Source organism: Salmo trutta, chromosome 32, assembly GCF_901001165.1.
Source record: "Salmo trutta chromosome 32, fSalTru1.1, whole genome shotgun sequence".
NCBI classification, from domain to species: Eukaryota; Metazoa; Chordata; class Actinopteri; order Salmoniformes; family Salmonidae; genus Salmo; species Salmo trutta.
Window position 1 is genome coordinate 34,189,811 of NC_042988.1, and position 27,901 is coordinate 34,217,711.

Genomic DNA, 27,901 nt, shown 5'->3' on the forward strand with positions numbered 1-27,901 from the left:
CCCTTTTTTAACCCTTTGCTATAACATCACCGGTGTCATAGAAATTGCACTACTGTAAAAATGTAATACATTTAAAATCAGATATCTGACAGTTAAACTGCTCTTAAATGCTAACGTGCTAGCTACACAAAGTGATAATGATAACAAACAGAAACGAGACCAACTTGTAAAAAACGAAGTACAAACTTTATTATTCTGTCTTTACAAAAGGCACAAGCCTCTTCTATATCCACCCACAAGTTTCTTCTTAAAAAAACCTCTAAATATAATAGCTTCTCAACGACCGTGTGGACTGACTGTCCAACAAAACATAAGACAACAGATAAAGAGGAGCTGGGGAGGAGAGGAGGGCGTGAGTGACGGAGAGGGAAGACAGGACGAGAGTCTTGTGTTGACTACAGACAGACAAAGAGATGAGGGACAGACAGACATGGGACAGGGGTTGTATTCACTAGGGCACACCGTAGCAATGGAAAATTAAAACAACTGTTTCTTATTGGGCAAGGTCAGGTACTATCTCCCTGTTTCAGTCCATTTTCTTCCGTTTGGTGCCTAATGAATACACCCAGGGTATATGACCGGGTCAGACACAGGGAAAGGGGGAAATACACAGCTGTGTGGTTTTAGTCTCACAACATATCAAGAGCTTCAGCCGAGGAGAGCCCCCTTTTAGAAAAATAAGAGGAACCCTCTCCCATATATAGTACAGTAAGTGCTTTAGAACCGTAACCCCCCCATTCACTGACCCCTGCCCACCTCACAGGCAATCTGTTATGCATCTAACAGAGATATCGTATAGAAGATACACAACAAAAATCTATGGGACAGTGCTTGGCATCAGCAGAGGAAATGTTTGAACACAGGTACTGAAAAGGGGTACGAAAAGGTTTCTACGGACATAGCATAAAGCGTAACCAAACAAAAAAAATAACATTTTGTTCAGTAATCAATAGGACTGGATTGGAGGACTGCCCCCTCCGATCCAGATTATAAGGTTTATAGAGGGCACACCTCAAGAATCACTGACCATTTCCAAATAATGGAACTCAACATGGCTAAGTTGGTTTTCTTCCTGGGTGAACACAGTGGTCACGTTCCAGGCTGACTACATTGCAGTCGCACTGCACACAGCAACCCATGGTTGCGTGCCACCTCACTGACTTTCCAATCGGGCATCAGTTGCCGGTATCATTTTGTGGTAAGCTGATACAAAAACACCTATCCAGGCATTGTGAGGTTCTGGCATGCGACTGCAATGAAGTGGCCTTGAACGTGGCCAGTGTGAATCCACTGTAAATACCAAGAAGGAAGGATAGGAGGGAGATGCGTCTCATCTGTCCAGCAGTAAAAGGACTCCCTCTCCACTCAAAGGGAAGACATAAGGGACAATCAACAAATCAATCCAATTTGCCATCAAATAATTTTACATCAAAACCAACTCCTTTGCGATTGGCCGTATTGTGGCCAAAAATAACCTCTGGGACAAAACCGTTGCTTTTTGCTCTTGAAAAGTGCCAGTTAAAGATGCTAAAGGTACTGGTGGAATCTCCTGGAATGTCTAAAAACAATGCATCCACATCTCCTTTTGGAAACCACAGCACACTAAAACAAAGCTTAAGCCGCGAAGTGTGTATTTATATTGGGAGGTTCTCGACAAAAAGGTTTACAGTATCAATCCCATTGAACAGTGTTCAGGCTTTCCCTATAGGTGTAGCCAGCCTCTACCTCTTTCTCGCTCTGACTCCAGGGTTGAGTTAAGGCTGGCCTCACAGTGCCTACCCTGCACATTAGAAGCTGTGTTATGGCAAACCGCTGCCCCTCTCTCTCTCCGCACACCCCAGGCAGCATGGTATACTGGGTACAATCCAGATGGGCATATTCTGCACAATTTCTCTAAGTATTTTAAGGATCTGACAATCTGCACAGAATCTGGGTTTCTCGAACACACCATGACTGTACATGTGTCTGTCTGCATTCCCCCCTCACTCCACGGGATAGGAGAACCTCCAATACAGCAAGGTTTCAATCAGGTCAGCCTGGGAAAACTCAGGCTTTTGAAAAAGTGTCTGTGATCCCTGTAAACCACTGTCATATCTGGAGCACAACAAAACCACCATAGACTTTACAGAGAGAATGATACACGCTCAAAAGCACAATAATAAAAACTGACAATAGCCAGGGATGCTAACTGGTGAGGGCCCAAAAAGGTGCCCAGACATTTTTTTTTTGCACGGAGACAAGCTGGAAATCTGTGGAAACCGCAAGAAAATGTGCCTATTTTCAGAGTGGGGTTGTCACAATATCAACATTTTACTAATGACGTGATACCAAGCCAAGTATCACGATGCTGAGTAGTATGGTGATGCCACAGATACCTGGCCCCCCTCAGGACGCTTGTTCCTATTAGTGAATACATAGAGTCAAATGCTCAGTCAACCAATATCATTGGCCATTAAGGATCTAAACTCACAAACATCAGAGACATTTCCAAAACTCAGGGACAAATGATGGGAGGAGCTTTATCAGATGATGGGAGGAGCTTTATCAGATGGGAGGAGCTTTATCAGATAATGGGAGGAGCGTTATCAGATAATGGGAGGAGCGTTATCAGATAATGGGAGGAGCTTTATCAGATAATGGGAGGAGCTTTATCAGATGATGGGAGGAGCTTTATCAGATGATGGGAGGAGCGTTATCAGATGATGGGAGGAGCTTTATCAGATGATGGGAGGAGCGTTATCAGATGATGGGACCATTAATTGCACAGGAGGGTGTGTGTGTTCTCCTACAATATCAAACAGAGGCCTGTCCCAAATACAGGGCTTTCCTAACCCTGAACACAACCCACCTAATTACAGCGTGGAGCTGGATACACCAGCCTACCCTATGTGTACAAGAGCAAAAACACACAAAGGGTTTTAAAAACTCAAGACGTGCCCATCGATTAGCTTATTCAACAAGCTAGATGCCAAAATGTCAAAAACAACAGATAAAAGGGTGAATCAGTGTTACAGGTTTTTGTCTGTACTACCGATGGAACCAACATACTTTTTGTAGTTAGGGGAGTGTCGCCTACATAAATGTCTACTGGGAACCCAGCCCAGTAAAAAGTGTGATGGAGCTAAAAGAGAGAGGGAACTGTAAGTGCACTCCTCCTCTTTCCATAGTAAGCTTAGCTTTAGCTTTGTCTCCTAACAGCACCACTGAAATGAACAGACTTCTAGCTGCGTCAATATGGGCCTTTCTGTGCTGTCACGTTTCAGTACAATCCGTGATTTATCAACCACAGCCCCGAGCAGAACACGAGATCAAAAATAAATCCTGTAACGCAAACTCTTACAAATTCTTTGTAAAGTACAACAGAAAAACGACAACATTTTCTCTTACTAAGGAGCCAAAAAGGTGTGTTGGAACTGATTCAGAATGTGTCTTTGAATGCTCACAGTGTCTCATCGCTCAGGGGAGATCCCCCTGGGCAGAAATATAGTGAAGAGATACAAGAAGTAGAAGACTTCTTGGAGAAATTATCTCTTGTATGGGGGGGTGTGGGATCGCCTGGGACGGCTGTGCTGCTGGTTGGGGTACAGCTGTCCTGTCCAGGCGCGCTCTCCTGCTCGCTGGGCATATAAGTTGCTTGGTTGGTTTTGGAGAAGATGAGAAAGAGTCTCCATTGGACAACTGAGCAAGGGACCGGGCTGGACCTGGGTGTGACACTTCCATCCTCAGGCAGCTCTCTGGAGAAGCAAGACCCAGAGAGGGAGTGGGTTGGATGGGTGCGCTGTGACCGATAGGAAGGCTGCTAGCTGCTTGAGCTATGTGGAACTGTCAGGTCAGCCCATCACCTTTCTACTGATTTTCTTGTCCGGTTTGAGAAAAAGCAAGAAAGCAGAAAAGAGACAGAAAGAAGTATGTATGTGTAATTATCCGGTTACAGTAGACTATCCTAGTTCAGTGTGTGTGTGAGTCTGATCCGTCTATCCAACCTAATAAATGGCCATATAATCAGAGTATTGTGGGTATTGTACGGGGCCCCCTCTCGTGGCCCCTGTGTGTGATGGGAGGCCTCAGGGCAGTGAGCAGTCCTCCGGCCCCTCGCTGTCGGACGCCGTGTCGGACCCGGCTGTGTCTGTGAGGGCGCGTCCCTGGGTGACGATCACCGCCCGGCGCTGCTCCTCCTCCCCCACCCTCTCCTGGATGCTCTCAATGTGCTGGATGGCCTGGAGATGGAGGGAGAGACAGATATGGAGGGAAGCAGAGAGTGAGTGGCAAACAGCAGTGGCAGACGCGGTGACTACACCACCATCTGGTGTTCACATGTGGAAATGCACTGACAATTGACCATTTTTATGGATACTTTCCATAGAACTACCAAATGTAGTTCTGACTGAAGAAAAATCTATCTGCAACATACCAAAGATAACAGTTGCATAAATTCAGAGAGCGCAGTTGTGTCTCCCTGCGTTTGATACAACTACAATTTCTCCACAGGTGTTCTTCTTTGGCTCACCTGCACAATGGTGTCCAGGTTCTGGCGAGACGTGGAGGCTGTGTTGATGACAGAGGCCGGGCCCATGGTTACCACGGTGACGTGATGGGGAGGCGGGGCTGGGACGATGACTGTGGGGTGGTGGGTGGGGGCGGGGGGCGACCTGGGGGCCAGCACCTGGAGGGGCAGGAGGATGAAGAGGTCACATAGATATACATTGTGCATGTTAGAGATACATTAGTCAGATTGCACGGAATCACAAATCACCTTGCATCCCAAATAACTACAGTGTATTCAGACCCCTTGACTTTTCCACATTTTGTTACGTTAAAGCCTTATTCTAAAATTGATTAAATTGCCCCCCCCCAATCAATCTCATTAATCTGACAAAGAAAAAACAGGTGCTTCAACAAAGCACTGAGTAAAGGGTCTGAATACTTATGTAAATGTAATATTTCAGTTGTTTATTTTGAATACATTTGCTAAAATCTCTAAAAACCTGTTTTCGCTGTGTCCTTATTGGGTATTGTGTGTAGATTGATGAGTAAAATAATACATTTTATCAATTTTAGAATAAGCCTGTAACGTAACAAAATGTGGAAAAGGTCAAGGGGTCTGAATGCACTGTATTCATGGGATCAAGATGAGTGATTCTGCACCTCTCCTTGCCCAAAACCGATCCCCAAAAACACACTGGTTGACACTCGAAAAGTCAATTTTTAGAAAGAGAATGCCATTTGTTTCAGTCACCCTAAAACGCCACATGATGACTAACAACACACTATATCCAAGCTTTATTATTTAATAACAAGGAAATACATCAGACTCATCTTCCCAACACCTCTTTTCTAGGAGCTTCTGCTGCCCTCTGGTGAACAACAATACAACTACAACTATGTTCCTCTCGCTACATTCTACAGCCTGAGCCCCAGTGACACTGCTTGTCATCATGCTGTTCCCTATTCAACCTGAGATGCCACCGTGAGGGAGGGTAGGAGGGAGGGTAGGAGGGAGGGAGAGACCGTCACCACAGAGACTGGATTTCTAGGGCCATATAAAATGAACAAAATGCATCAGTGATTCGTATTTTCCTTCAACTTTCTGAAGAGGCAACAGCACAGGAAGGCCCGTGCCTGTGTGTGCACGTTTGTCTACCACTTCGTGTAGCCGCTAGTGATGACACTCCCTTGTGTCCTCCTCCCAGAGTGCTAAGAACCTTGGCGTGATCCTAGACAACACCCTGTCGTTCTCCACTAACATCAAGGCGGTGACCCGATCCTGTAGGTTCATGCTCTACAACATTCGCAGAGTACGACCCTGCCTCACACAGGAAGCGACGCAGGTCCTAATCCAGGCACTTGTCATCTCCCGTCTGGATTACTGCAACTCGCTGTTGGCTGGGCTCCCTGCCTGTGCCATTAAACCCCTACAACTCATCCAGAACGCCGCAGCCCGTCTGGTGTTCAACCTTCCCAAGTTCTCTTACGTCACCCCGCTCCTCCGCTCTCTCCACTGGCTTCCAGTTGAAGCTCGCATCTGCTACAAGACCATGGTGCTTGCCTACGGAGCTGTGAGGGGAACGGCACCTCCATACCTTCAGGCTCTGATCAGGCCCCAACAAGGGTACTGCGTTCATCCACCTCTGGCCTGCTGGCCCCCCTACCTCTGAGGAAGCACGGTTCCCGCTCAGCCCAGTCCAAACTGTTCGCTGCTCTGGCACCCCAATGGTGGAACAAGCTCCCTCACGACGCCAGGACAGCGGAGTCAATCACCACCTTACGTAGACACCTGAAACCCCACCTCTTTAAGGAATACCTGGGATAGGATAAAGTAATCCTTCTAACCCCCCCCCCCCTTAAAATATTTAGATGCACTATTGAAAAGTGGTTGTTCCACTGGATATCATAAGGTGAATGCACCAATTTGTAAGTCGCTCTGGATAAGAGCGTCTGCTAAATGACTTAAATGAAAATATGTAAATGTAAATGATGATGCTAATGTCATCACAACCATCTTCTGGTAGATAGAAAAGGTTCCCAAAAACCTTATCAATTAAACGTTAACTAAAAAAGTAGCCTAAGCCTACCTGGCAGAATGATATCATGATTATTTGCATCAATCGAGTGGACATTTGTTTTGTAAACTCTGCCATCAAATGAGTGCTACAGAAACATTGCTACCCAAACAACAGTCTCTGGCTGGTGTGCAGCTCAATTAAAGGGTAACTACACCCCAAATTCAACCGTTATTTTTTCCACACCTCAAAAGTTGTCTCCTGATCTAAGCATTATTGTGGACTTACAACATCCAGTTGTGTTGTTTTTCTAGTTATTATTTGTTATTTTGAGAGCAAAACAGAATCAGGCAAAAGCAATAACAACAAAAATATGGGACTAGAATGATTCCCGGGCTGAAACGCAGTGATCTGTGCGCCGGTAATGGAGAGTCGACCGTAAATGTGTCAGAGTTGTTGACCTTGAGCTCAGCTATGTGTTATTCTCAGACGGGTGTTGTGTTGATGCGTTTCCACTGTGACGATTTAGAGTCTTCCTGACGACTCTGGAGACAATAACGCAGTCGTGGACAAAAGTTTTGAGAATGACACAAATATTAATTTCCACAAAGTTTGCTGCTTCAGTGTGTTTAGATATTTTTGTCAGATGTTACTACGGAATACTGAAGTATAATTACAAGCATTTCATAAGTGTCAAAGGCTTTTATTGACAATTACATGAAGTTGATGCAAAGAGTATTTGCAGTGTTGACCCTTCTTTTTCAAGCCCTCTGCAATCCACCCTGGCATGCTGTCAATTAACTTCTGGGCCACATCCTGACTGATGGCAGCATATTCTTGCATAATCAATGCTTGGAGTTTGTCGGAATTTGTGGTTTTTTCTTTTTCCACCCGCCTCTTGAAGATTGACCACAAGTTCTCAATGGGATTAAGGTCTGGGGAGTTTCCTGGCCATGGACCCAAAATATTGATGTTCTGTTCCCCGAGCCACTTAGTTATCACTTTTGCCTTATGGCAAGGTGCTCCACCATGCTGGAAAAGGCATTGTTCGTCACCAAACTGTTCCTGGATGGTTGGGAGAAGTTGCTCTCAGAGGATGTGTTGGTACCATTCTTTATTCATGGCTGTGTTCTTAGGCAAAATTGCAAGTGAGCCCATTCCATTGGCTGAGAAGCAACCCCACACATGAATGGTCTCAGGATGCTTTACTGTTGGCATGACACAGGACTGATGGTAGTGTTCACCTTGTCTTCTCCGGACAAGCTTTTTTCCGGATGCCCCAAACAATCGGAAAGGAGATTCATCAGAGAAAATGACTTTACCCCAGTCCTCAGCAGTCCAATCCCTGTAGCTTCTGCAGAATATCAGTATGTCCCTGATGTTTTTCCTGGAGAGAAGTGGCTTCTTTGCTGCCCTTCTTGACACCAGGCCATCCTCCAAAAGTCTTCGCCTCACTGTGCGTGCAGATGCACTCACACTTGCCTACGAGAGAATCACTGACATGATGTCAGCTGGTCCTTTTGTGGCGGGGCTGAAATGCAGTGGAAATGTTTTTGGGGGATTCAGTTCATTTGCATGGCAAAGAGGGACTTTGCAATTAATTGCAGTTCATCTGATCACTCTTCATAACATTCTGGAGTATATGCAAATTGCCATCATACAAACTGAGGCAGCAGACTTTGTGAAAATTATATTTGTGTCATTCTCAAAACTTTTGGCCATGACTACATCAGTAGTGTGTGTATGTGTGCGTCCTCTGAACATATGTCAGTCATATCATTAGGGTGTGTTGATATGCGAGTGTGATTGTATGTCTCTCAGTCTCTTTCTCTCACCTGTGGGCTGTGGGCTGGGGTGCTGGCTCTCTCCTGCTGCTCGGAGTGAGTTCCTAACACATGTTCAGGCTGAGTACCACCAACCACAACACAGCAGACCTGAGTGGTTAACAGAGGTAGGACTCAGACTGGAGACCATAACACGGCCATTACTGAATATGCACCGTCATATCTATTATCTCTGCGCAACATTGCTAATGTGTATGGTCATTAAAGCCTTGGATTGGTCTTTATATACTGAACATAAATATAAACGCAACATGCAACAATTATAAAGACTTTATTGAGTATAAGGAAATCAGTCAATTGATATAAATTAATTAGGCCCTATTTTATGGATTTCACATGATTGGGAATACAGATATAAATCTGTTTGGGACAAAAGGTAGGGGTGTGGATCAGAAAACCAGCCAGTATGTAGTGTGACCACCATTTGCCTCATGCAGCGCGACACATCTCCTTCACATAGAGTTGATCAGGCTGTTGATTGTAGCCTATGGAATGTTCCGCCACTCCTCTTCAATGGCTGTGCGAAGTTGCTGGATATTGGTGGGAACTGGAACACACTGTCGTACATGTCCACCCAGAGCATGCCAAACATGCTCAATGGGTGACATGTCTGGTGAGTATGCAGGCCATAGAAGAACTGGCACAGTTTCAGCTCCCAGGAATTGTGTACAGATCCTTGCGACATGAGGCTGTGTATTATCATGCTAAAACATGAGGTGCATTTTATAGGCCTTCCCAATGGTACTATGCATTGGCATTCAAATAGATTGAATTTTACAGCCTACCGGTAGAGATGTTGGCAATGCAAGCACACTAATAAAGCCTGTCCATGTAGGCTAACAGTAGCATTAATCTCACCCTGTCCATGTAGGCTAACAGTAGCATTAATCTCAACCTGTCCATGTAGGCTACCAGTAGCATTAATCTCACCCTGTCCATGTAGGTTGACAGTAGCATTAATCTCACCCTGTCCATGTAGGTTGACAGTAGCATTAATCTCACCCTGTCCATGTAGGCTACCGGTAGCATTAATCTCACCCTGTTCATGTAGGCTACCAGTAGCATTAATCTCCCCCTGTCCATGTAGGCTACCAGTAGCATTAATCTCACCTTGTCCATGTAGGCTACCAGTAGCATTAATCTCACCCTGTCCATGTAGGCTACCAGTAGCATTAATCTCACCCTGTCCATGTAGGCTACCAGTAGCATTAATCTCCCCCTGTCCATGTAGGCTACCAGTAGCATTAATCTCACCCTCGCTATGTAGGCTACCAGTAGCATTAATCTCACCCTCGCTATGTAGGCTACCAGTAGCATTAATCTCACCCTCGCTATGTAGGCTACCAGTTGCATTAATCTCCCCATTCCATGTAGCATTAATCTCACCCTCGCCATTTCTGATGTATAAGGGTTTTGTATAGAGGTCGACCGATTAACTTCACTAGGGAAGGGGACAGCATTCGGAATTTTGGATGAAAAGCGTGCCCAAATTAAACTGCCTGCTACTCAGGCCCAGAAGCTAGGATATGCATATAATTGGTAGAGTTGGATAGAAAACACTCTAAAGTTTCCAAAACTGTTAAAATAATGTCTGTAAATATAACAGAACTGATATGGCAGGCAGAAACCTGAGGAAAATCCAACCAGGAAGTACTATTATTTTGAAAGGCTGTTTTTCCATTGAAAGCCTATCCACCATACAAAGATGTAGGACCCAGTTCACGATCTCTATGGCTTCTTTTACATGTGGCCAGTCTTTAGGCATTGTTTCAGGCTTTTACTCTGAAAAATGAGGGAGATACAGCACTTTCAATGAGTGGACAGTGGAAATTTCCAGACATGAGTCCAGCGCGTGATTGGGAGCGCACTTTTCTTGTTTCTCCTTTTCTATTGACGAAGCTTTTGTCTGGTTGAAATGCTATTGATTATTTATGACAAAAACAACGTGAGGATTGATTTTAAACATCGTTTGACATGTTTCTACGAACTTTTATTGTACTTTTTAAAAACTTTTCGTCTGGATGTTAAGAGCGCACTTTGTGCCTTTGGATTACTGAACTAAACGCACCAACAAAACTGAGGTTTTTGGACATAAAGAGGGACATTATCGAACAAAACAAACATTTATTGTCCTGGGAGTGCCACCAGATGAAGATTATCAAAGTTAAGTGATGAATTTAATCGCTATTTCTGACTTTTGTGAGTCCTCTCGTTGGCTGGAAAATGTCTGTATGGTTTCTTGTGGCTAGGCGCTGTCCTAACATAATCACATGGTGTGCTTTCACCGTAAAGCCTTTTTGAAATCGGACACTGTGGTTGAATTAACAACAAGTTTATCTTTAAAATGGTGGATAATAATAATGTTTGAGGAATTTTAATTATGGGATTTCTGTTGTTTGAATTTGGCGCCCTGCAATTTCACTGGCTGTTGTCGAGGTGGGACGCTAGCATCCCAATGATACCAGAGAGGTTAATCGGAATGGCCGATTAATTAGGGCCGATTTCAAGTTTTCATAACAATCGGTAATCGTCATTTTTGGACACTGATTATGGCCGATTACATTGCACTCCCCGAGGAGACTGCATGGCAGGCTGACTACCTGTTATGCGAGTGCAGCAAGTAGCCAAGGTAAGTTGCTAGCTAGCATTAAACTGATCTTATAAAAAACAATCAATCTTAACATAATCACTAGTTAACTACACATGGTTGATGATATTACTATTTTATCTAGCTTGTCCTGCGTTGCATATAATCGATGCAGTGCCTGTTAATTTATCATCGAATCACAACCTACTTCGCCAAACGGGTGTTGATTTAACAAGCGCATTTATGAAAAAAGCACTGTTGTTGCACCAATGTACCTAACCATAAACATCAATGCCTTTCTTAAAAGGCATTGATTGTCCCTAGAATTTCTAAGCAAACGGCTGGAGGTAGGGCTTTCTCCTATAGAGCTCCATTTTTATGGAATGGTCTGCCTACCCATGTGAGAGACGCAGACTCAGTCTCAACCTTTAAGTCTTTACTAAAGACTTATCTCTTCAGTAGGTCCTATGATTAAGTGTAGTCTGGCCCAGGAGTGTGAAGGTGAACGGAAAGGCTGGAGCAACGAACCGCCCTTGCTGTCTCTGCCTTGCCGGTTCCCCTCTTTCCACTGGGATTCTCTGCCTCTAACCCTATTACAGGGGCTGAGTCACTGACTTACTGGTGTTCTTCCATGCCGTCCATGGGAGGGGTGCGTCACTTGAGTGGGTTGAGTCACTGACGTGGTCTTCCTGTCTGGGTTGGCGCCCCCCCCTTGGGTTGTGCCGTGGCGGAGATTTTGTGGGCTATACTCGGCCTTGTCTTCGGACGGTAAGTTGGTGGTTGTAGATATCCCTCTAGTGGTGTGGGGGCTGTGCTTTGGCAAAGTGGGTGGGGTTATATCCTGCCTGTTTGGCCCTGTCCGGGGGTATCATCGGATGGGGCCACAGTGTCTTCTGATCCCTCCTGTCTCAGCCTTCAGTATTTATGCTGCAGTAGTTTATGTGCCGGGGGGCTAGGGTCAGTCTGTTTCATTTGGAGCATTCTCTTGTCTTATCCGGTGTCCTGTGTGAATTTAAATATGCTCTCTCTAATTCTCTCTTTCTTTCTTTCTCTCGGAGGACCTGAGCCCTAGGACCATGCCTCGGGACTACCTGGCATGATGACTCCTTGCTGTCCCCAGTCCACCTGGCCATGCTGCTGCTCCAGTTTCAACTGTTCTGCCTGCGGCTACGGAACCCTGACCTGTTCACCGGACGTGCTTGTTGCACCCTCGACAACTACAATGATTATTATTATTTGACCATGCTGGTCATTTATGAACATTTAACATCTTGACCATGTTCTGTTATAATATCCACCCGGCACAGCCAGAAGAGGACTGGCCACCCCTCATAGCCTGGTTCCTCTCTAGGTTTCTTCCTAGGTTTTTGGCCTTTCTAGGGAGTTTTTCCTAGGGAGTTTTTCCTAGCCACCGTGCCTCTTTCACATGCATTGCTTGCTGTTTGGGGTTTTAGGCTGGGTTTCTGTACAGCACTTTGAGATTTCAGCTGATATACGAAGGGCTATATAAATAAATTTGATTTCATTTGATTTAAAATCAATACACAAGTATATATTTTTAAACCTGCATATTTAGTTAATATTGCCTGCTAAAATGAATTTCTTTTAACTAGGGAAATTGGGTCACTTCTCTTGCGTTCTGTGTAAGCAGAGTCAGGGTATACGCAGCAGTTTGGGCCGCCTGGCTCGTTGCGAACTGTGTGAAGACCATTTCTTCCTAACAAAGATCTTAATTAATTTGCCAGAATTGTACATAATTATGACATAACATTGAAGGTTGTGCAATGTAACAGCAGTATTTAGACTTAGGGTTGCCACCCGTTAGATAAAATACAGAACGGTTCCATATTTCACTGAAAGAATAAACTATTTGTTTTCGAAATTATAGTTTCCAGATTTGACCATATTAATGACCTAAGGCTCGTATTTCTGTGTGTTATTATATTATAATTAAGTCTATGATTTGATATAGCAGTCTGACTGAGCGGCGGAAGGCAGCAGCAGGCTCATAAGCATTCATTCAAACAGCACTTTCCTGCATTTGCCAGCAGCTCTTCGCTGTGCTTCAAGCATTGCGCTGTTTATGACTTCAAGCCTATCAACTCCCGAGATTAGGCTGGCAATACTAAAGTGCCTATAAGAACATCCAATAGTCAAAGGTATAGGAAATACAAATGGTATAGAGAGAAATAGTCCTAATTCCTATAATAACTACAACCTAAAACTTCTTACCTGGGAACATTGAAGACTCATGTTAAAAGGAACCACCAGCTTTCATATGTTCCCATGTTCTGAGCAAGGAACTTAAATGTTAGCTTTTTTACATGGCAAATATTGCACTTTTACTTTCTTCTCCAACACTTTGTTTGTGCATTATTTAACCTGTTGGGGCTAGGAGGCAGTATTGACAATTTCGGAAAAAACATGTGCCCATATTAAACTGCCTCCTACTCAAACTCAGAAGCTAGGATATGCATATTATTAGTAGATTTGGATAGAAAACACTCTGAAGTTTCTAAAACCGTTTGAATGGTGTCTGTGAGTATAACAGAACTCATATGGCAAGCAAAAACCTGAGAGAAATCCTACCAGGAAGTGGAAATCTGGATGCATGTGCTCTCTTCAAGTCGTTTCCTATTGAATACACAGTGACGTAGTAATAATTGTGCACTTCCTACGGCTTCCACTAGATGTCGACAGTCTTTACAAAGTTGTTTGAATCTTCTACGATGAACAGAGCCCGAATGACAAGGAGGGGAAGTTGTTGAGGCAGGGGGTGACATCACTTCTTGGGGCGCGTTCACGAGGCTGGATCCTCCCGTTCCAAAACCTTTTTCAAGACACAGGAACCGTCCGGTTGAAATATTATTGAATCTTCACGTTCTAAAGGCCCTAAAGATTGATGTTTTACAACGTTTGACATGTTTGAACGAACGTAAATACAACTTTTTTTAACTTTTCGTCGCGACATCGTCTGCGCACTTTCTACACTTGGAGTAGCTTACTGGACGCACGAACAACAAGGAGTTATTTGGACATAAATTATGGACTTTATCGAACAAAACAACATTTGTTGTGGACCTGGGATTCCTGGAAGTGCCTTCTGATGAAGATGATCAAAGGTAAGGGAATATTTCTAATGCAATGTTTGATTTTAGATGACTCCAAGATGGCGGCTATCTGTATAGCCTAGTGTATTTTTCTGAGCTCAGTACTCAGATTATTGCAAAGCGTGCTTTCCTCGTGAAGCTTTTTTGAAATCTTTCATAGTGTTTGCATAAAGGAGATGTTCATCTATAATTCTTTGAATGACAGTTTAATTTTGTATCAATGTTTATGACAAGTATTTTTGTAAATTGTGGCGCTGCTTCACCGGCAGTATTTGAGGGAAAATATTGTCTGAACTTCACGCGCCGATGTAAAATGCTGTTTTTATATATAAATATGAACTTTATCGAACAAAAAATGCATGTATTGTGTAACATGATGTCCTAGGAGTGTCATCTGATGAAGATCATCAAAGGTTAGTGCTGCATTTAGCTGTGTTTTGGGTATTTGGGATGCATGCTAGTTGCTTTGAAAATGGCAGTGTGATTATTTTTGGCAGGGTACTCTCCTAACATAATCTAATGTTCTGCTTTCGCTGTAAAGCCTTTTTGAAATCGGACAACGTGGTTCGATTCAGGAGAAGTGTATCTATAAAATGGTGAAAAATAGTCATATGTTTGAGAAATTGAAGTTATAGCATTTATGAGGTATTTGTATTTCGCGTGACGCGATTCCACTGGCTGTTGACTAGGGAGGTTAAACCAAATTGAACATGTTTCATTATTTATTTGAGACTAAATTGATTTTATTGATGTATTATATTAAGTTAAAATAAAAGTGTTCATTCAGTATTGTTGTAATTGCCATTATTACAAATATATATATAAAAATCGTCCGATTAATCGGTATGGGCTTTTTTTGGGGTCATCCAATAATCGGTATCGGCGTTGAAAAATCATAATTGGTCGACCTCTAGTTTGGTATCATGCTTTTCAAACGAGAAAGCAACAACAATAAAAACTGTTTCCTTTGTAATAAAGTCAATATTCTGTTGTTGACCTCATGAAATGGTTTTACCACAACAAACTAGCCCAACACCCATCAATTGAAATGGTGGGAAACTCACAAAAACTGATCAGAAATAAAATCATTGGATAATTATATTGGAGCAGGAGAGTTTATAAATAGCCTACAATATTTTCTGGGACTTTTTAACGACCAAATTGAGGAAATGACTGATTTTCAACTCAAGGTTTTCCAGTACTTGATTTTCTGAGCTCCAAATTCAAGTACTTCAATCACTTCAAACACGCTGTGCCCACCCTGAATACGGTGGTTCCTGACAATTACTTGTTGTGGTTGTGTGTCTCTGTTCCTACCTCCTCCTGTCTCAAATGCTCCTCCAGCATCATTCGAACAGAGCGCTCCTTGTCCAGCTGCTGTCTCAGCTCCACCATCTCCCTCCGCAGGTCCTCCGTCTTCTCCTCCTCCAAAATGTCTGGAGAACCGATCCCTTCATCCTTCTCCTCCGCCCCGCGCCTCCTCTTTGGGGAGGAGCCGCTGAACTCCTGTTGGGGCAAGAGAGGGAGCGAAAGGAGGGAGGGAGAGTCAGAGAGTAAGTCATGGAGGACTAAGATAGGGTTGATTTGGACTACGACGGGTGATTCCTTCCATTGCAGTGTGTTTGATGAACAGTCTATGAACTAAGGAATGGACACAGGAAAGTAAACTGAATTTTAAGTGCTGAGAAGAGTAGAACATTTCTCATCTACTGAGGCCAGATTACTATTGTTAAAAAACTAAGTAATGATTCTGAGCACAGTAGTGTGTGTAGAAAGCCACGTGCTGGTAGGAACAACTGCGTATCCAAACTAAATGGGGGGTCACACTAGTGACACAAAATGATGACTGTGTCTCACCTGAATGAAGCGTTTGAGCTGGCTGTTCTGCTGCAGTAGTCGTGTCTTCTCCTGCTCCAGAGCGAAGATGTACTCTGCTGTCTGCTGCAAGATGGCCGCCTGTAGAGGAGTGAACACTGTTATAACTACGACAAAATGATACATAACAGCAACAACAGCCTCTTGGCTGGTGCTGTAGCAGCAACAAGAGCCTCTTGACTGGTGCTGTAGCAGCAACAAGAGTCTCTTGGCTGGTGCTGTAGCAGCAACAAGAGCCTCTTGACTGGTGCTGTAGCAGCAACAACAGCCTCTTGACTGGTGCTGTAGCAGCAACAAGAGCCTCTTGACTGGTGCTGTAGCAGCAACAACAGACTCTTGACTGGTGCTGTAGCAGCAACAAGAGCCTCTTGACTGGTGCTGTAGCAGCAACAAGAGGCTCTTGACTGGTGCTGTAGCAGCAACAACAGCCTCTTGGCTGGTGCTGTAGCAGCAACAACAGCCTCTTGGCTGGTGCTGTAGCAGCAACAACAGCCTCTTGGCTGGTGCTGTAGCAGCAACAACAGCCTCTTGGCTGGTGCTGTAGCAGCAACAACAGCCTCTTGGCTGGTGCTGTAGCAGCAACAACAGCCTCTTGACTGGTGCTGTAGCACTTCAAAGGGAAGACTTGTCTAGTAACTTATCAGTACGTGTTACAGGTCTGCTTGACACTTTGTGAACCCCTTGTTCTATTACAGATTTGTTTAGTCTTTACCATGAAATCTTCATTTAACCAGAGCCAGTCTTTTTGATCTGACATAACAGTTTCATATTTACCAATACCATATGTTGGTGTACAGGAAATCATGTGCGTAGTAGAAAAACAACATTAAAAAGGAATTAGTGCAGGTGCAAAAATAAGTGAACCCCAAGTTGCATTGGTTAAATCAAGTAGGTAAGTAGAATCAGGTGGGAAAAATAATTGGGTACCAAATAAAGCAATCAAAGGAGAGATCGTTAGGAAAGAGTTTGGGCGGGACTCTGATAAATAGAAATAAGAAACCTGGTCAGTTTGGTGTTTACCCAACCAGGTGAATGCAAAGCACACCATGCCGAAAGGAAAGGAGATCTCAGAGGACATCAGAACGTGGGTAGTGAGAGCACATCAGTCTGGGGAAGGCTATAAAATCATCTCAAAAAGATTTGAGCTCCATCAGTCCACTGTGAGGCAAATGAAGAGCATTTAAAATGACAGCAACTCGGCCTTGAAGTGGACGCCCTTCCAAAATAGCCCCAAAAACAATAATAAATCAGGTAAAAGCCAACCCAAACATAACATCTAGAGATTTACAGACCTCCCTTGCTGCATCTCAGGTAACTGTGCATGCTTCAACAATAAGAACACTTAATCCAAATGCCATTCATGGGAGGGTTGCTAGGAAGAAGCCTCTGCTGTCAAAAAAGAACCAAACTGCCCGTCTTAACTTTGCAAGAGACCACCTGGACAAACCTGAAGGTTTCTGGAAGTCCATTCTCTGGACCGATGAGTCCAAAATGGACCTTTTTGGTCACAATCAACACTGCTATGTTTGGCGAAAACCCAACACTGTCTACCACCAAAATAACCTTATCCCAACGTCAAGCATGGTGATGGGAATGTCAAGATGTGGGGCTGCTTTTCCTCCTCTGGACCGGGACGACTTCACATCATTAAGGGAACCAGGAATTCTGAGGTATACCAGGAGATTCTTGAACAGAACGTCATGCCATCAGTCAAGGAGCTAAAGCTGGGCCGAAAGTGGGTCTTCCAACAAGACAAAGACCCAAAGCATTAAAGCAAATCTACCAAATAATAGCTCAGGAGAAAGAAGATTTGTGTTTTAGATTGGGCAAGTCAAAGTCCTGACCTAAATCCAATCGAGATGCTGTGGCAGGACCTGAAGCGGGCAGTTCATGCCAGACACCTCTCAAACCTCACTCAATTGGCTGAGTTCTGTAAGAAGGAGTTGGCAAACATTCCTGAAAACAGACGTCAGAGACTGATCACTGGCTAGAGGAGACAGTTACGTCAGAGACTGATCACTGGCTAGAGGAGACAGTTACGTCAGAGACTGATCACTGGCTAGAGGAGACAGTTACGTCAGAGACTGATCACTGGCTAGAGGAGACAGTTACGTCAGAGACTGATCACTGGCTAGAGGAGACAGTTACGTCAGAGACTGATCACTGGCTAGAGGAGACAGTTACGTCAGAGACTGATCACTGGCTAGAGGAGACAGTTACGTCAGAGACTGATCACTGGCTAGAGGAGACAGTTACTCCAAGTTATCGCTGTTAATAGCGGTGCCACAAGCTATTGACTGAAGGGGCTCACATATTTGAGCACACATCAAATCTGAGTTTCTGTTAAATAAACCATTTGTTAAATAAACAATGAAAATATATCTTTTTTAGTTTCTGTCATTTACCTGGACTGTCTGTATTACGAATTGCCCTGTAGGGTTCACATTCTTTCAAGCAGCACTGTACATATCTAGAATTATATGTACTGGGAGTTGAACAGGCATGGCAATCTCCCTGTCCACCTGACTGATCTCTATAGACTTTAACCTACTGTCCCACTATCCCTGTCTGATCTCTATAGACTTTAACCTACTAACCCAGTCTCCCTGTCCACCTGACTGATCTCTATAGACTTTAACCTACTGTCCCACTATCCCTGTCTGATCTCTCTAGACGAACCTACTGTCCCACTATCCCTGTCTGTCTGATCTCTCTAGACTAACCTACTGTCCCACTATCCCTGTCTGTCTGATCTCTATAGACTTTAACCTACTGTCCCACTATCCCTGTCTGATCTCTCTAGACTAACCTACTAACCCAATCTCCCTGTCCACCTGACTGATCTCTATAGACTTTAACCTACTGTCCCACTATCCCTGTCTGTCTGATCTCTATAGACTTTAACCTACTGTCCCACTATCCCTGTCTGTCTGATCTCTCTAGACTAACCTACTGTCCCACTATCCCTGTCTGTCTGATCTCTATAGACTTTAACCTACTGTCCCACTATCCCTGTCTGATCTCTCTAGACGAACCTACTTACCCAATCTCCCTGTCCGTCTGACTGATCTCTATAGACTTTAACCTACTGTCCCACTATCCCTGTCTGTCTGATCTCTCTAGACTAACCTACTAACCCAATCTCCCTGTCCATCTGACTGATCTCTATAGACTTTAACCTACTGTCCCACTATCCCTGTCTGATCTCTATAGACTTTAACCTACTGTCCCACTATCCCTGTCTGTCTGATCTCTCTAGACGAACCTACTAACCCAATCTCCCTGTCCATCTGACTGATCTCTATAGACTTTAACCTACTGTCCCACTATCCCTGTCTGTCTGATCTCTCTAGACTAACCTACTAACCCAATCTCCCTGTCCATCTGACTGATCTCTATAGACTTTAACCTACTGTCCCACTATTCCTGTCTGATCTCTATAGACTTTAACCTACTGTCCCACTATCCCGGTCTGTCTGATCTCTCTAGACGAACCTACTAACCCAATCTCCCTGCCCATCTGACTGATCTCTATAGACTTTAACCTACTGTCCCACTATCCCTGTCTGTCTGATCTCTATAGACTTTAACCTACTGTCCCACTATCCCTGTCTGTCTGATCTCTATAGACTTTAACCTACTGTCCCACTATCCCTGTCTGTCTGATCTCTCTAGACTAACCTACTGTCCCACTATCCCTGTCTGTCTGATCTCTATAGACTTTAACCTACTGTCCCACTATCCCTGTCTGTCTGATCTCTCTAGACTAACCTACTGTCCCACTATCCCTGTCTGTCTGATCTCTATAGACTTTAACCTACTGTCCCACTATCCCTGTCTGTCTGATCTCTATAGACTTTAACCTACTGTCCCACTATCCCTGTCTGTCTGATCTCTCTAGACTAACCTACTGTCCCACTATCCCTGTCTGTCTGATCTCTATAGACTTTAACCTACTGTCCCACTATCCCTGTCTGTCTGATCTCTATAGACTTTAACCTACTATCCCACTATCCCTGTCTGTCTGATCTCTCTAGACTAACCTACTGTCCCACTATCCCTGTCTGTCTGATCTCTCTAGACTAACCTACTGTCCCACTATCCCTGTCTGTCTGATCTCTATAGACTTTAACCTACTGTCCCACTATCCCTGTCTGTCTGATCTCTCTAGACTAACCTACTGTCCCACTATCCCTGTCTGTCTGATCTCTATAGACTTTAACCTACTAACCCAATCTCCCTGTCTGTCTGTCTGATCTCTCTAGACAAACCTACTAACCCAATCTCCCCGTCTGTGTGACTAATCTTTCGACTTGAACCTACTATCCCACTATACCTGTCTGTCTGACCGATCTCTCTAGACTTTAACCTACTATCTTAATCTCCCTGTCTGTCTGACTGATCTCTCTAGACCAGGTATTCCCAAACTGGGGAACATGCAATGCCGTTGGGGGTACGCCAAATACAAATGTGATTCACATGTATAAAAAATGTAAACAAAATAAAAAAAATACGTATTTTTTCTTCACATTTTCAAACAGTCCATTTATATTTTCCAACGGGGCTATACATTTAGGTGAGTTTTTCTCTCTCGCCTGAGTAGCTTTGTTTCACTGCCAAAAATAAAATTAAACCATCTAGTGTTCAGCGAAATAACAATACAATGTCAAATACAGGAAGCCTAGTCAAATAATTAACATCCAATCACATTAAACGTTACTCTCTCACGGGAATTACACTAACGGTCCGTATGTAGCCAAACGTAGCTGCTGCTCATTCTGTTTGCTCAAAAATGGATAAATAGTTTAAAAAGTAAGGCCCGCGTCCATAGAGACACATACCAGCTCTACTGGTAGTACTGCTCCACCTGTCGACGACAAGTTGTTCTGCTTCCACGAGCACATCCAATGCTAGCATCAGTAATTCTACATGTTGTTAGCCTAGCTAGCATTGACACTGACAGTTGTGAATCTGATGCAGCTGAAGAGCTACTGCCCCCGTACTCAGGAAAGCACTGAACAACAGACAGGGACGGTGGACCATCGAAGAGGCGCAAATATGATGAGAACTACATTGATTTGGGGTTCACTTATATTGGGAGTAGTGCCTTTCCTCAGGCACAGTGTGTTACATGTGTAAAAGTACTATCTAACAACTCAATGAAACCTTCAATCTTGAGCAGACATTTAGAAACAAAACATGCCAATTTGAAAAATAAGCCACGGGAGTTTTATGAGCGAGAATTAAGATGACTTTTGAGTAGTAAGACATGTATAAAAGCAACAGATACCATTAATAAGAAGGGGCTAGAAGCGTCTTACATGATGAGCTACCGAGTGGCTAGGACAGGCAAGCCCCAGACTATTGTGGAGGATTTAATTCTTCCTGCTGCCGCGGATATGGCTGGGACAATGCTGGGGGTAAAGGCCTAAAAAAACATACAATGTCTTCATCAAACAACACTGTTTCACGACGCATCAGTGACATGGCAGGAGATGCTTTGAAACAATTACTGCTTCGCATACAAGCCAGTGAATTCTATACGTTACAGCTAGATGAGTCAACAGAGGTGGCAGGCCTGGCACAGCTCCTGGTATATGTCCGTTACGTTTATGGGGGGTCAATTAAGGAAGACATCCTCTTCTGGAAACCAGGACAACAGGAGAGGATATGTTTAAAGTGCTGGACAGCTTTGTGACATCTAATGGACTTTGGTGGTTAAGATGTGTTGGTATCTGTACTGATGGAGCAAAAGCCATGACAGGGAGACATAGTGGAGTGGTAACGCGCGTGCAAGGAGTTGCTCCCGACGCCACTTGGGTACACTGCAGCATCCACCGAGAGGCTCTTGCTGCCAAGGGAATGCCTGACAGCTTGAAATACATTTTGGACACTACAGTGAAAATGGTTAACTTTGTTAAAGCAAGGCCCCTGAACTCTCATGTATTTTCTGCATTATGCAATGATATGGGCAGCGACCATGTAACGCTTTTACAACATACAGAAGTGCGCTGGTTATCAAGGGGCAAAGTATTGACATGTTTTTTAATTGAGAGACGAGCTTAAAGTTTTCTTTACTGACCATAATTGTCACTTGTCTGACTGCTTGCATGATGACGAGTTTCTCACATGACTGGCCTATCTGGGTGATGTTTTTTCTCGCCTGAATGATCTGAATCTAGGATTACAGGGACTCTCCGCAACTATCAAAGTGCGGGACAAAATTGAGGCTATGATTAAGAAGTTGGAGCTCTTCTCTGTCTGCATTAACAAGGGAAACATACAGGTCTTTCCATCATTATATGATTTTTTGTTTGCAAATGAACTCAAGCTTACGGACAATGTCAAATGTAATATAGCGAAGCACCTGAGTGAGTTGGGTGCGCAATTACGCAGGTACTTTCCCCGAAACGGATGACACAAACAACTGGATTTGTTATCCCTTTCATGCCCTGCCTCCAGTCCACTTACCGATATCTGAACAACAGAGCCTCAACAAAATTGCAACAAGTGGTTCTGTGAAAATGTAATTTAATCAGAAGCCACTGCCAGATTTCTGGATTAGGCTGCGCTCAGAGTATCGCCAAGACAGGAATCACACTGTTAAGACACTGATGCCCTTTGCAACCACGTATGTATGTGAGAGTGGATTCTCAGCCCTCACTAGCATGAAAACTAAATACAGGCACAGACTGCGTGTGGAAAATTATTTAAGACTGAGACTCTCTCCACAACACAACATTGTAGAGTTATGTGCATCCTTTCAAGCACACCCTTCTCATTAACCTGTGGTGAGTTATTCACCATTTTCAATTAACAATAAAGTTTTATATGTAAGATGGCTAAATAAAGAGCACAATTATTGATTATTATTATTTGTGCCCTGGTCCTTTAAGAGCTCTTTGTCACTTCCCATGAGCCGGGTTGTGACAAAAACTCACACTCATTCTTATGTTTAATAAAGGTATTGTATAGTGTGTGTGTGGCAGGCTTACAATGATGGCAAAAAACAACATTTGAGAGTGCGCTGACCCTGGTGCTAGAGGGGGTACGCAGCTGGAGGTTGAATGTTTGAGGGGGTAAGGGACTATAAAAAGTTTGGGATCCACTGCTCTAGACTTTAACATACTAACCCAATATCCCTGTCAGCCTGATCTCTCTAGACTAACCCAATCTTCCTGTCTGTCTGATCTCTCTAGACTAACCTACTAACCCAATATCCCTGACTGATCTCACTAGACTCACCTACTAACCCAATCTCCCTGTCTGATCTCACTAGACTAACCTACTAACCCAATATCCCTGTCTGATCTCACTAGACTCACCTACTAACCCAATATCCCTGTCTGATCTCTCTAGACTAACCTACTAACCCAATCTCCCTGTCTGATCTCACTAGACTCACCTACTAACCCAATCCAATCTCCCTGTCTGATCTCACTAGACTAACCTACTAACCCAATCTCCCTGATCTCTCTAGACTAACCTACTAACCCAATCTCCCTGTCTGATCTCACTAGACTCACCTACTAACCCAATCTCCCTGTCTGATCTCACTAGACTAACCTACTAACCCAATCTCCCTGTCTGATCTCTCTAGACTAACCTACTAACCCAATATCCCTGTCTGATCTCACTAGACTAACCTACTAACCCAATATCCCTGTCTGATCTCTCTAGACTAACCTACTAACCCAATATCCCTGTCTGATCTCACTAGACTCACCTACTAACCCAATATCCCTGTCTGATCTCACTAGACTAACCTACTAACCCAATATCCCTGTCTGTCTGATCTTTCTCTCTCCAACTCCCTCCTATCTGACCTTACTAAATGTTCTCCCTCCATTTCCTTCTCTCTCTGACCACAATATGTGGTGGACTTTTCTGCCTTTATTGTGTCTTCTTATAATTTCATTAATGCACGTTGTAGTTTGCTACGCGGTTTTAATTTGTTGTTGTCTAATAAACAAGTCAAAGTCTGACCTACCTTGCTGAGTTTCTCTCCCTTCCTTTCCTCCCTCGGACCCACCTTGCTGAGTTTCTCTCCGTCGCTGTGGGGGATGAGCGTCTTGAGCGATTGGAAGCCGGAGTTGATGCTCTGCATACGCCGCCGCTCGTTGCTGTTGGCGATCTCCCGACGCATCCGCCGCTCCTGGTCGCGTGCCGTCTCCGGGGTCAGGGGAATGTTCGCCAGGCTGGGGGGAGGAAGAGAAGAGGTCGTAAGGTTACACAATAGGGGTCAAAGGTCCACAGTGTAGATATCAAGTGAGATCTTCAAGTTGACCTCTATTGGTCAGTTTTGAATGGAGTATAAATTCAAAACATGAATGAACCTACTGTGAGCAACAGCGCAGCTATGTATGAACTATCAAAACAAGCCAGAAAACAAAGCTTTGTGATGGTCAATTTCGATGCTAAAAATACAGTAATAACCATGTCATGTGCCATGCTTCCTATGTACCAAGCTGACTGTGCCCTGAGAAAACAGCATGAAAGTGCAGAACAGGCTTTGATGCTGTTTTCTTATAACACCCTAGCAGACGCTTCACTGCACAACACAATGCTGACTTTCCTGCTAGAACCCCTGGCCAAACCCCATTGTTTCAGACCTCTGAACCCACGGAACACAGCCTGTGAGAATTCCAACCATAAAAGCATTTGTCATCCTGATTTGTTCAGCATGGCACCCACACAGATTCCATTTGGGATGGGAAATGTCTAATTGAACTTCCACGTCCTCTGTATCTAATGGGAGTATCACTGGGAAGCTTTCTAGTAGCAAGGCTCTTATCAGTACTGACTCAGCTGCCTCAGCAAACACAGGGAACAATTGTGCAGACACAGATGGGGAGAGACCGTGTCTGCTGTTTCCTTACATCCCAGAAACCAGCCAGCAAACACAGCCTCTGCCAAATCACGACTGGGTGGTAGTGAATAGCGAGCCCAGTCAGAAATACAACCACCATAGCTTGACAGACTAGGAACAGTATATTAGATGAGTTGCTTTAAATAGGGTCTCCAAATTATAGCAACATGAACATAATTAACATTAAAGTATTATCATAATAAATAAATATTTCTAAGTGAGAAATCATGTTTCAGAATGTATTGTGGCCAAATTTGCACCTCAAAGACTATAATTTAGTGTTGCTTGCACAATTTTATGCAAAATCCTACATTCGGAATTTTACACAATTCGAAAATAGAACTACATGTCCCAGACCACGTGCGCAGACCACACTTTATCCTTCATCTCCGCCTCCCTGTCTACTAAAGGTTGCAAATGCATCGACTGGCCTTCCACTATACACACAACCTAATTAAAAAAACCACTATTCATTTCTCAATCGGTTGCGGAATGCCTCGCGGCGACACAATCTATTTCAAACGGTCCGATCTGTTTTAGTATCGCGCCGCCACACTACTGCGTTCAAACCCACTCATCTAGTCCTCCGCCATTACAACAATGCGACTGCTTCCTCTGTACATGCGGCGGCATGGCTGAGCTGCGGGATAAAAGACGCAGTGCATATCGTACTAGAGTGCACCAAAATGTGGCCAAGAATACCAGCGAAACTGCGATTTCGTTGTACAAATGCGATTACTTAAATTTTCACCGTGGATTTTTCATAAATGATCATGAAATGTGAAGTTACTGGAGGGAAGACTACGACAGATCCCTCACCACTTTAGCACAAGCATGGCCGCACTGCCCACAATAACTTCAGCGCGCTCCCCAACGAACTGAGCAAACAGTACCCTCTGGGACTTGTGGGCTAAACATGCATAACAAAGGTGCGACACCTTTGTTATACATGTACTACCTCTCTTGCTCCTATGTAAATTAGTATACTTATCCAAAACATAACGTAACCGTTTGGGAAAATATCAAAATAGCCAGGGATCTCTCGGAACAGAGCAGCAGCGTGGTGTGCATGTAACCACGTGGGGTATGTTTGTTAGCTATTAAATGTCTAGATTTCGCTAAAGTAACGGTAAAATGAAGTTACATATGAATGTACTGAATCATCTTCTACCTAATATGAGTACTTCTTCGATATTCAATAAAGGTAATATTTGTCTCACTCTCTGACAGTGGGTCGTGTACAGTACACAATAACATACAGATCAAATCGAGCATGTTGCCACGCCACAGTCGCTAAGTGCGCACCACATACAGAGATAAACAAATTGTTATCATATAAAATAATGCGAAACAGTAAAAGTGCATACACACCTGCAAAGACCCCCGATCACTTCCTTCTCCGTTTTCCTAAAATGTTGCAAGGAGGGCACCTTCTGTGCTGGTACCATGAAATACTCCATGCTTTCCTCTCCAGTTGTGTCCCCCGGTTCAAATGAATTAACGCACAAAATATGTTCCAATTTCTGGTGCAAATTCCCTTGTTCATAAATCTAGAATCATTTCATCATTCGGAAAATGCCTTATGTAGTAGCAGAGCACTCTGAGTTGTAACGTTACTCTACTTCCAGCTGATAGGTTTCCCTCGTTGTGTGGCGCTCTCTCTCTCTCTTTCCTTCTGCATGTACGTGTATGTGTGTAGTTGCAGCTGATCTGATGTCTTTCAAGGCGGGAAACAGCTGGTAGGAATCACACAGCACTACCAAAAGCCTCCTTCCGCGGACAGAGGGACTGCATCATGTAAACAAAGGATGATTTAAATCTACACTGGAGGGGGCGAGGCACGAGTCTGCTGGATTAAATGATAGCCACAAATGTATAATTGTTTCCATTGAGTGATACCGATCACTGATGCCATATCTCGAATCCTAGTAGCCTAATCTACAGTTATTATGACATTATCTATTTTATGAGGATTTTTCATGTAAATTAGGAAAAACATATTTTTTGCATGCGTCACTTTGTTATTTTAAATCTACGATGTTTTTCGAAACGTTAACGATAGAGCGGAGGAAACCAGTCTGTAGGGGCACTGCTCTCCTCCCACTATGAAGCGAACAAGCGGGATCAGCTGACGAGTTGGCAGGGCTCACAAAAACAGCAACAAACTGTGGGGGCTCGAGTGGGGAGAGGAGCGAAGGGAAACAGCGCCGAGAGAAAGAGGCTGACAGCTGAATGTGTTCACCATTTTGGGTGTAGGAGAGGAGGAGAGTTACCTAATCGCCACTCTTGCCTTGTTGGTGCGTGCTGTTCGAGCAGAACAGAACTCGAGCCACAAAATGGAAGCAGTACCCTTGCACCCGGAAATGTGTGTAGTATAAGCGTGTGTAGCAATGTTACAATGTTGGTAAATTTCACGGCTGATCATTCGCTGCTGCAACAATTGTTACACTTGCTGCTGTTGCTGTGTACAATGTTGCATGACAGGTTATTAAGGCGTTATAGTATAGCGCCATCTTTCTCCCCAAACTGCAGGCACTCCGCAAGTTTAGCACAGGATCATTTAGCTACATATTGACATGCCCCAGCTTTTGCTTTTCCTATGCTATTAGCGATTAATAGTCTTTATATGACATCATAGATAGGCTGGACCTAGATTCATTGATAAAAAATGAAAGTCTGCAGTCAGCTGGTTTTGCTTCTAGGCTAGTGTCATAGCCTATACACATAATTATAAGCAAAGTAGCCTATTACATAACTAATATGGTTAACCATTAAGAGCCTAAACGCATGACTCCAGTCTCATTTGTGATTGTGCCCTTCACACCTGAATCTGAGCATTCCCAACAGTGTTTATTCAGTCGTCTACCTAGTCATAAAGCAAATGAACAACTGGATACGTTTTACAGGGGAAAAACCTCTGCAACAAATCTAACACTGTACATCGGTAAAGGTGGCAATTCATCTGTTATTACATATTTTTGCACCTGTCATCATTGCTCATAGGGCTACACTTCTCCTCCAGTACACTGGTAACACACACACACACACACACACAGGCCCTGGAGGACAGCCAGGGACACTGGTGTAATACTACAAAAGGATGAAGGCAACACACT

The 27,901-nt window shown here is 43.8% G+C and overlaps 1 protein-coding gene across 3 annotated transcripts; it reads right to left on the reverse strand.

The window, feature by feature from the left end:
* Positions 1-164: 164 nt before the first annotated feature.
* On the reverse strand, positions 165-26,924 carry LOC115171778 (transcription factor AP-4). Of its 3 annotated transcripts, none has more exons than XM_029728905.1 (7): positions 26,157-26,924; positions 23,907-24,114; positions 15,899-15,997; positions 15,359-15,547; positions 8,336-8,434; positions 4,508-4,663; positions 165-4,217 (listed from the first exon to the last, which is right to left on the reverse strand). In XM_029728905.1, exons 1-7 carry the CDS (start codon positions 26,243-26,245, stop codon positions 4,065-4,067), a joined length of 993 nt encoding a protein of 330 aa, XP_029584765.1. In that variant the 5' UTR covers positions 26,246-26,924; the 3' UTR covers positions 165-4,064. The 3 variants fall into 3 exon arrangements, with proteins under 3 accessions (XP_029584765.1, XP_029584766.1, XP_029584767.1); XM_029728906.1 differs by having other exon boundaries at positions 23,949-24,114; positions 26,157-26,923; XM_029728907.1 differs by lacking the exon at positions 8,336-8,434.
* Positions 26,925-27,901: the final 977 nt, after the last annotated feature.

Excerpts from the sequence above, each read along its gene's own strand:
- LOC115171778 (XM_029728905.1), bottom strand. The coding sequence starts at position 26,245 with ATGGAGTATTTCATGGTACCAGCACAGAAGGTGCCCTCCTTGCAACAT. Across the intron at positions 24,115-26,156 it reads GTGATCGGGGGTCTTTGCAG|CCTGGCGAACATTCCCCTGA; the intron begins GTGTGTATGCAC and ends TCCTCCCCCCAG. Across the intron at positions 4,664-8,335 it reads CCCCAGCCCACAGCCCACAG|GTGCTGGCCCCCAGGTCGCC; the intron begins GTGAGAGAAAGA and ends CTGCCCCTCCAG.